The sequence below is a fragment of the Haliotis asinina genome, chromosome 12 (genome assembly GCF_037392515.1).
Source record: "Haliotis asinina isolate JCU_RB_2024 chromosome 12, JCU_Hal_asi_v2, whole genome shotgun sequence".
NCBI classification, from domain to species: Eukaryota; Metazoa; Mollusca; class Gastropoda; order Lepetellida; family Haliotidae; genus Haliotis; species Haliotis asinina.
Genome location: NC_090291.1, coordinates 36817395 through 36827635, shown reverse-complemented (window position 1 = coordinate 36827635; position 10241 = coordinate 36817395). Strand labels below are relative to the sequence as shown.

The 10241-nt window shown below is 38.4% G+C and overlaps 2 protein-coding genes across 2 annotated transcripts in view; one reads left to right on the top strand and one right to left on the bottom strand.

Moving 5' to 3' along the window:
- Nucleotides 1–921: 921 nt before the first annotated feature.
- On the bottom strand, nt 922–5659 carry LOC137257786 (trafficking protein particle complex subunit 2-like protein). The gene is made up of 5 exons (XM_067795217.1): nt 5596–5659; nt 3260–3432; nt 2379–2466; nt 1824–1903; nt 922–1606 (listed from the first exon to the last, which is right to left on the bottom strand). The coding sequence occupies exons 1-5, from the start codon at nt 5626–5628 to the stop codon at nt 1564–1566; spliced, it is 417 nt and encodes a 138-aa protein (XP_067651318.1). The 5' UTR covers nt 5629–5659; the 3' UTR covers nt 922–1563.
- A 56-nt stretch (nt 5660–5715) lies between these two features.
- Nucleotides 5716–10241, top strand: part of LOC137258663 (FACT complex subunit SPT16-like) — a 35820-nt gene continuing 31294 nt past the window's right edge. The window contains exons 1-5 of the mRNA XM_067796357.1: nt 5716–5854; nt 7531–7629; nt 8018–8182; nt 9356–9415; nt 9912–10004. Coding sequence (XP_067652458.1) covers nt 5789–5854; nt 7531–7629; nt 8018–8182; nt 9356–9415; nt 9912–10004 — 483 coding nt within the window. The 5' untranslated portion in view covers nt 5716–5788. The remainder of the gene's footprint in view (nt 5855–7530; nt 7630–8017; nt 8183–9355; nt 9416–9911; nt 10005–10241) is intronic.

Genomic DNA, 10241 nt, shown 5'->3' with positions numbered 1-10241 from the left:
GTTTGTTTGTTTTTAATGTCACACTTAGCAATACACCAGTTCTAAAGCTGCAGGTCCCAGGGTAGAGTAGGTCTTCAGCAACCCATGCTTACCATAAAAGGCCACTATGCTTGTCATCAGAAGCGACTAATGGGATCGGGTGGTCAGACTCGCTGACTTGGTTGACACGTCATCAGTTCCCAATTGTGCAGATCGATGCTCATGTTGTTGGTCACTGGATTGTCTGGTCCAGACTTGATTATTTACAGACCGCCGCCATATAGCTGGAATATTGCGGAGTGCTGCGTAAAACTAAACTCTAAAGGTGAGATCTGTAAGTATTTGACTCTGGACCAGACAACAGTGATCCACACTGTGAGCATTGATCTAGATATAAAGTATCAACTACAATGATGTATCAACAAGCCTGACCACCCAATCCAATTAGTGGGTTCCTTTGACAAGTATGGGTTGCTGAAGATCCAGACTTTGACAGGTTCAGGCTAAATCATCATACTTCATGGGCCTGGTCAGGCAACTTCAAGACATGAGTGATGACCCTGGTCATCATGTAACAGAATCAAATCAGATACGATAATTGTTAATTATCCCCAGGGAAATTTGTTATGCATCAAATGCCTGTATCCAGTTAATTTTTTCATAAAGCAGCGATGCATCACATTGCAAATGGCAATTATAAAACTATTGTCCATAACTATCAGATGATGTTTGTGTGCACATCAGCCAAGTTTCATTGCGGTTCAAGGGTTGGCAATGCAACTGAGTGAATGTTAATGAGTTTTCGTCCATGTCATAATGGTACCAAAGGTGTCAGGGTCAGCAGATGTCAATACCCAACAACATTCTACAGAACAACTGGACGAATATGGTCTCTACAAATGTACAAACCATTCTGAGCGCTAATATAGATGAAGAAGGTCAGATATGAAACATGTTTATTTACAATTCTCTATTAAGAGGAGACTATTGCACACATTACATTCAAGATAAACCAGTCAGTAACAATGTACACAATGCTATGGTCATATCATTCTCTGATGTCTACAGCTTGTCTCTGTCCATGGACATCGGTAACCTTAGTAACCATTCTTCGTTACAAATAAATATCTACCATTATACATTAAAGTTCAGCATGTTGTATCAGTTGGGACACATTTAATATTTGACACCATTAGACCTGTTACAAACAATCTTCTGAATAAATTGGACTTACACACAGGATTGTATGTAGGCCTTTCACAAAAAGAAATTCAAATTCTTTCTGTATTGAAAGGAAACTACAGTAAATATGAGTGTTTGGAAAATGATGGGTTCTTCGTTGAGTCAAAAATAGTAACACTTCAAAAACCATGTGGTTAATTGGAACATTTTAGTTGTCTGCAAGTGTTTTGCAGATAGTTGCTGACACCTGTCAGCAACTACAGGCAGGCAGGAGACAATCCACTGACTAGTACACTAGATAGTGACCAGCACCTTCAACTCTGACTTGACTTCCACAAGCACCTAGAATGTACTTGTATGGCCTCTTGACTCCACTGATCCACAGGGTGACGACAGGTGAGTCTATTCTTGTTGCATCATGGAAATCACAACATTTTCAAAATTCCTGCAGCAGAAAATAACTCAGTCTTTTAACCGTTCTTTTATTAAAGATTTACACTGATCATCAATGAAAAGAATATTGTTTTGAAAGTATGTAATTGCTTTTATCAAGCCTAATGTTTTAAGTAATTTACAAACTAAAGAAAAAAATGTAATTATAACTTCTTGATTTTCTATTAAATATTCACTGCATTACAGCCCTGTCAAAATCCAATCTCTACCTGGATGTGATGTTTTCTCCTGGGTTGTAAAAGGGATTGCACAGCATGTCGACATAGGCGTGGTGAAGTTTCCGAAACATCTGAAACACATCACAGTTCACGATTCCTACCAAAACGTGTCGAAGGCACAGTATGGTAATGATGGAAATCGGCGTGTTAAATGCATAAATTTCTAAAGATGTTTCTATAAAAAAATAAAGTATGTAATCTGAAATACCAGTTACTGACTTTGTGTTTTCGGGAGCTCTGGTGACTGAGCGGGTTAGGTTGATGACTTTACAAGTTCTTGTAGAGTGCCTTGGTTGTTAATTCTGGTTTGAATCCTGGAATGCACCTCATCCAAAAAAGCACCAGATGTTTTACATTCTTAAGCAAGTGTTATACCAAATACCACAGTATGTCAGGTTAGATTGATGAATTGTGGCTGCATCCGAGCTGCTCTGACTTGACAGGTAGAGCAATGGCAACATTATTCAATCCTCTTGAGTGAGACACTGGTTTCAAATTTCCTGATCGTTACAAAATGTGAATGTATTATGGGAATGAGTGACTTACACCTCGAATATCATTGTCTCTTAGCGTGAGGTTCGATGACTCCACAACCACAACAAACTTCACCTTGGTGTTTGTCACATAGCCATAGCTGGGATAGGAGTCAAGGAGACTACTGGCAACAGGGCAATCAGTCACTGGACTGGTCTTTATTGGTCAAGTGGAAAGGTAGTGAAACGAGATGTGGCATCACATTCACACTACAGCAATGTGCATGTTTGCTTGTGTATCTGTATTTGTCCTGAGAGATAGATGTACAAAGAAAGCAATGCCCACTGCATGTCAGGTGCAAAATTAATGACCCCACCCTCCTTCCCATAATGTTTAAGCATAATGTACTAATATATGTTCACACACAAAATTGCTGAACCCTCCCCCACCCACCAACCCACCCAAAACATATGTGCACATCATTAATTTCTGGTGTCCCCCATCATGACAGTGTTGAGACATTGCTAAAAGCAGCATAAAACTAAACTCACTCTTAATGCAGAGCACCAGGCAGAGAAACAATAAGTATCGGTACCAGATTTTACTGTTTGTAATTGTAGAGTCAGGGAACTGAACTATTGACTTTCAGCTTTCCAAAGGCCATGGGCATTCAATATTTTTTATTACTCGCCCGTTGAAGATACTGTAGTGTAATATTTTTACAGCAATACTGCACAAGTGCAATACCGCTTGACGTCAATATGTGTCAAAGTTGTGATGTCACAATGCTAATGCCGATGTCGCAATTTTAATAGAACTTGCTTGACTCACGGAAAGCTGAGAGTGATCACACTGTACGAGTCCATTATTAGCAATATTCCTACAATATCAAAGCTGGTGACACCTGATATGGCCTTCACACATAGTGCCCATATGGACTCTAGGAAGGATACACTTTATAATCTTCTGTTGGGTACAGGAGTCCAAGATATAGCTCCCTAAGGTCATTGGCATTTTTTCCAATGGAGCTAATCTTTTCTTCAACAACATCTAGTGATGTATGAACAGTATAATAAAACTTGAGTTCATTTTCCGTTGGCATGGTTTTGATGAACAAGGGATAATTCTGAAACAAATGAAACATGTCATGAAGAATAGTAAGATGCCTGCACGCAGTCACTATTGCTTAACACAGCATGAACCCAGAGACGAGTCCATTTCACATTCAGCCTTTAGCTTGATCTGGACCGTCATACTGTTGTATTAAATACATTTGATTGCGTTATATAAGAAAAGAACTATTTACAGTAATGAATATTTCGTGGTGCACATTACCAAACACAATCAGTTGAACAGGAACAATTACAGTATATTATCGTGTATATGCCAAATTTTGAGGACCAAATAAAGGAGTCTGTAGAAGGGGTTCGGCATATCTATGAGATATGATTTTATGAAAGTATTTTTCAGGTCGTCAGGGCCCTGTCAGGATGATCGTACAGATTAGCGGTACACCTGCCTGGAAGTTTACAACGATTACAGCCACTTTGTTATGATTGATCAATAAAATACATTTTAAACTATACCGTGTTCATACATACAGTGTACATGCGATCGATTTTGCTTTTGTGTTGTGACAAAATTGCTTGTCTGACATTTAGAGTATCTGGTGTATTTGCGTTAAAGATAAAAAACCTAGGTATTTTTTTTATTTCAGGTCTATTTTGGGCTATTGCTTCATTTATGGAAGCACTGACTCAACCTACGAAAAAGGTGGGAAAAATATATAATTGTTTTTGAATTTTTGTTTTGCCATTATATGCCATAGACATGATAAATAGCAAAGAAAGTGAAATGTTTTTAGAAAATTATACCTTTCAAATATTCCCCCAAACTATTTTATTCATGCATGGTTGATCAAATGATACTAATGTAAATAGATGGGTAAGTCATGTCACGAAGACACTGTACAAGATCTATGTGTTCTAGAACAGGTAGAACTGGCCATCGTAGGATATATGAGGTGTAGGCGATATGAGAGCAAACTGGCAGTGCATGGGATTGACACATCAGTGAATAGCGAATTAAAGGTCACATGCAACCGAAAATCCAAACATAATTAAAATACAGTTAACACTTATTCATGATATGTAAAATGCATTGCTGGTTAAGAAAAAAACAAATTAACAAAATTATTAGCGTATAATTGCAAATGAAAAGCGCAATATTTTGTATTTGGGTTTACGGCCTTCAAAATGAAGCAGCTGCTATACCAAACCCAGTCAGAGCTGGTGGGTGTGTACTCAACTGTAAAAAAACCTTTTCACTGGCCTCTGGTTCATTTGCCGATATGCTTAGTTGGCTTTGTTTATGGCAAATAAGCCTGATGGGTGTTAATTTCAAATTGCATGAGGTCAATGTTTGAAGTTGTGCACTGCATATTGGGATTAGCAGACAGGCAGGTGGACAAATAGGTGACAATAAACCAGACACTGAGTTTTCTCTGTGACAGAGTTTCCTTATCACAATCAACATGCTGTTTTTTATGTATATTTTATGTAACGAGTAGATTATTTACTTGTTTGTGTACACAACAAAGATTAGACTACTGCTCATGACCTCATACTCTAGGCAGGCATACCGTTTCAAGCTCCATGAACCCATTCACTGCGCATGCATTATGAGTGCAGCATAGCATAGCCATTGAAACCACCTTTTCCCCCAGCGCTGATTTCACAGCCTTTTTTCCATCGCATTTTTGTTTTTCAACTTTATAGTTTGAATTGGCATTTTAAATTATTTGTTTGTGCATACCGAAAAGTATCAGAAACTGCAAAGTTTTGTTTTATGTTGCATGTGAACTTTAAGTATCCTATTTAATTCTGTTTCATTAATTTAACGAATAGCGGAATAATTTTGCAAACACCGCAAAAATATGGTGATAACTGTTCGACAGCCAGTAAATACCTATAGTAGCAAGTGTGTTTACTTGTTGGTTCAGTATAGACTAAATCTGGTTCAATACTTTAGCGGTTGCTGAGTTGCACTTAGTAACTGTAAACTATCCATTCACATTGGGGCTAGAAACAAGAAGAATTTTACATTGGTTACACTATTAACTCTTAACCACCAGGTAGGTCATCCTGAAATTGAAGCCTGATTGAAATATAGCGCCTTTAAACTAGCAGTATTAATCACACTCTTAAAACAATGTTAGTAGACGATGTATTAAACGACAAATATAATTGAGTTCTCAAATGAGAGCAATTGTCAAAGATTTCCTCCACACCTCCTTCGCAATTACTGCTACGCACACCGCCATGATGTTTACGGAAGCATTACTTCAACCAATTGGAAAAGCTGTCTTGAATATTACGGGAGTATAAACCAATCGACATCAGTTTAACATAACCGCACCGGAAGCACCTTTTCTCCCGCCGTCTTGAAATATCCGCCATATCAGCGAAGACAACATCATTACGATGTCTTTGCGTGTGGATAAAGACGCCTTTTACAGGCGAATGAAAAGGATTTATACCTCTTGGGCTGTAAGTTGTCAATCAGACTTTACATTCTCATTTTGATACAGAATTTGGACTTCTGTGACGAATGTAACATCTCTAAAATCCAGATAAGCACGTGATATTTTTGCTCATCCTGAACAAAAACGTCAAATTGTTCGTCCATGACAATGTCATGCTCCTTGGTTTGATTAAAAGTGCTGACACATGCATATCGACCAGTTTCAGCCAGTATGAACTGCCACTAAAGTTGAGGCCAAAGATGAACACTGTGCTTATGTGCCAAATGTGAAATTATTTATTGCATTCATGTAACTATTGCTAAAGAGAATTAAATGCTGTTAAAAAACCCCCAGAATTCCAGTTTCTGTAAGGTTGTATATTTGTATTACTTCCATTTTTTACCCCTCTGAACCTCAAATAAACGTAGATCTGTTCACCTAATTATTGTCTAAATGTCAGTTGACTAAACAAATTACTCCCATGGAGAGCAGGTACAAGAGAGGTTCCTGGCACTTGTTTGCGAGGTGACAAAATTACATTGTTGCAGTGTCAGACATGGTGATGGGCGTTATTGTATCAACCTATCATTAACCAGGCCCAGAGCAGTGTTCACGATGGTTTTTCAAAGAAACAGGACATTAGGTCCTGTAAGTTTCAGTCTGACCCACTAAAAATTCACAGGACCCACAGAATAAAGTTAAACAAACCTTTCAGATTTGACATTTCTTACAATTGGCATTGTAATTATTAACATTATATGATAACAAACATAAAAATTCTAAACAGCAAACAAGTGTCACATGCTGCAAATAACTCCACACAAAGACATTGTGAAATATTCAGTCAGACACTCGGGTTGGTGGGTTGGTGATTTCTATCTGACCAATGGTGAATCTGCCAGATTTGTTAGAGGGTCAGACGCTATTCATGAACACTGCAGAGACAATGATTCAGATGCGTGTGATGCAGTAGAAAAATTGCTGACAGCGGCAGTAATCATGGTAATAATTATCCAACACTACGTTGATATTTCCAAGCTCTACCACACAGTTGTGAGACTGAAGAAATGTCCATTTAGAGAATCTCTCATAGCAGTGGTTACAGTTGTAGTGAATGCCACATATGAATATAACAAGGTAGCTTCTTTGGAATTTGGAGCATGATTTTCTAGTTGTATTAGTATACCATGCAGCACAAAACGTTATTACCACAGCAAACAAATTAAACGACTCATGGTATTAATATCTTTCTCTACCAAAAGTGTTTGAGACTATTGTCATGTTTCTGCTTTAATCCACAACTATATTCTTTTGAACGTGCAGAGGAAAAGACATAAGTCTACACATTAGTTTGATGATCATGATGACTATTTTTCTTCATCTGCTCATGCTTGGGCTATTCACATCGTGATATTTTATGACGTTGTGGTTGTTATGGCTTCAGGCACCAACAACTACCAGCATAAACTTTGTCTTAGCATTGTTGTTATTGGAAAGTAGTGTCATTTTATGTACTCATATTAGCTTAGCTTTTTAGAATGAATGGAAAACAGTAAGGTGTGGATTTGGATTAATGCATAAAGCCACAGTAATGTTTCTTGCCCTTGTTCTCAGGTGAAATGTTAATGTATGTATGTATGATTCTATCATTTAATACTATGAAACAACCCATGTATTGTAAAGCATGTACTTTCATTTCAGCAATCTTCAGGAGATGACAGCTTGGCAAAGATAGATGCCATTGTAACAGCAGTAGGTGTGGATGAAGATGTTGTCTACTCCAAGTCCACAGCTCTGCAGGTATCAGCATTTGTCAATCCACCCTAATCACCTACAGTGACTAACTTGGAATTAAGGGACTAATTTCATCAGTGGCATCATTCCTGCTTGACAACAAGATTGTTAATCTTCATGTCTCGCTCTCAGAATAGGGGCAGTGGGGTAGCTTAGTGGTTTAAGTGTTCGCTTGTCATGCCGAAGACCCAGGTTTGATTGCCCACATGGGTACAATGTGTGAGGCCCATTTTCTGGTGTCCCCGGCGGTGATATCGCTGGAATATTACTAAAAGTGACATAAAACCAAACTCACTCACTCACTCTCAAAATAAAAAGTTGTTATCCAGAAAGTTTGTTCATTCTTATACTTGTAACTGATATGTGAATGATTAGTATAAATCTGTTGTTGCAGACTTGGCTGTTTGGTTACGAGTTGACAGATACTGTGATTGTGTTCTGCGAGAGCAGAATTTACATCCTGGCGAGCAAAAAGAAGATTGACTTCCTACGTCAACTGGAAAGTGCTAAGGAGAATGACCAGGGTGTACCACCGATCAAACTACTCACCAGAGACAAGGTGAGTGTGATTATGTTACTTCATCTGACATATTGAAACTGGTGGCTGAGTGTGTTTGATGGCTGACTGTGTGTGCTAGCAGTCAGTTGCCTGAGAGATTCACAGTTCAAATCGCATATCGCACTCAACAAAAGTACTAGTGCTTCCTTTGTAATGTGTCTTGGGCCTAGATTTTCAAAGCTTTCTTAGCGCTAAGACAGTGGTAAGTTAGTGTTAATGTATTGCACTTATGACAATTTATTACTAAGAGAGCTTTGAAAGTGTAGGCCCTGGCAGCTCTCTATAAGCACTTTTGATTTTTACTTTTCATTGCTTTGGGATATGGGTTAGTCCTGATCATGTTGATTCTCAATTTAAAGCATTCCACACTTACCAACCTGCCATAGCATGCATGTATCCATACTTGAAGACCAGTGTTCAAGGAAATGATTCAATTTGCATTTGTCACTCAATCACTTGAAGTCTGGTGCACCTTTGGCTCAGTAATTTATTAAGGAAACACTTTAAGAAAGGTGTAGCTTTGTGTAGCCATAGGTTTACATCAAAACAGGGCTTGATTTAAGAGATGTTAACATACTTGTACCAGGTGCAGCCTAAGATAAAAACCTAATTGCACAAGTAAAAACCCTGTTGCACTCATTTTATTGCAGTATGTGGATGCAGTTATTTAGACGTTTTATTCAGATGTGTATACCCACTCACAGTTTGACTTGCACCTGGTACAAGCGAAACTTTACAACTAGGTTGCACTTTGTAATATTGGGTTACACTAGTGTAAGGAACAAGGTACTAAATCAAGTCCTGCAGTCATTCGTTGAGAGCAGTAGAGAGACATGGCAGCGGTCTATAATTATAATCGAGTCTGGATCAGACAATCCTGCGGTCAACAGCATGAGCATCAATCTGCAACATTAGGAACCGATGATATGTGTTGACCATGTCCGTGAGCCTGACCACCTGATTTCGTTAGTTGTCTTTTATGGCAAGCATGGACCTTCACGGGTCTGTGTATATAAAAACAGGGTCTGATGATTTGATGACTATATTGCCTGACAGAAACATATAGAAATATATTGGTCAGTCTTAAGCACTTATATGTATGTGTTTATGAGTCGGTAACAGTAAGATATATCTTTTACCATGGTAATACTGATTATCTTTTCTTGTTTTCAGGCGGACAAAGACAAGGCTAACTTTGCCAAGCTGACAGCGTCAATCACCGACAGCAGAAAGGTATTGCCCTTCATACCTGTGATGAATTCTTATAGACATGACTGTGTTAAAGTCCTTTTTATACTTATCTGCAGCGCATTATCTATACCATTCTTTATGGTATACCATTTATCTATGCCATTCTTTATGGTATGCCATTTATCTATACCATTCTTTATCTATATCATTATCTATACAATTCTCCATTATCTGGTTGACTTAACAGCGTGTTCAGTTGGACCTGATATACCTTTCACAATAATAGACCCAACCAGTTGTGACACGGTCATGCAATGCAGTGACGTTCACTTGTCAGCTCAAGCTAATCAAGCTGTAATATTGTCGAGTGTAGCATTAAGCAACAAGCTAATCGAGGATTCATAGGAGTCAAGATGGTTGTACTTAAGTAGATGTCTCTTTGATAATGGTTGTGCATTAAGAAAAACATGGGTATTTTGAGAAGAAAACTTTTAAATTTCAATGTTTTGACTCATGTTCTCTCCAATGTCTGTTTAAGGGCAAGATAGTAGGGGAGTTCAGCAAAGATAAATTCCCTGGGGACTTCATGAATGACTGGAGGGCCGTGCTCAAGACAGCAGGCTTTGAGAAGGTATGTATACCATCCTCTACAGTTAATGAGGATGGTATTAAATTATGGAGTTATGTTGTTCCAGCAAAGGCAGAAATTTGTCTTCACCCATTGTACCCATATGGGACAGTCAGACTCGGGTCTTCAAGGTGATGTTAGACTGCTTGAACCACTAGGCTACCCCACTGCCACTCTTACCATTTGCAGGAAGGCAAGTGTGTGACTTGCGAGGCGTGGTCTGTTAAGTTATGGGAAGAA

Excerpts from the sequence above, each read along its gene's own strand:
- LOC137257786 (XM_067795217.1), bottom strand. The coding sequence starts at position 5,628 with ATGGCGGTGTGCGTAGCAGTAATTGCGAAGGAG. Across the intron at positions 2,467-3,259 it reads CCAACAGAAGATTATAAAGT|CTATGGCTATGTGACAAACA; the intron begins GTATCCTTCCTA and ends CTCCTATCCCAG. Across the intron at positions 1,904-2,378 it reads GAGACAATGATATTCGAGGT|ATGTTTCGGAAACTTCACCA; the intron begins GTAAGTCACTCA and ends GATGTGTTTCAG.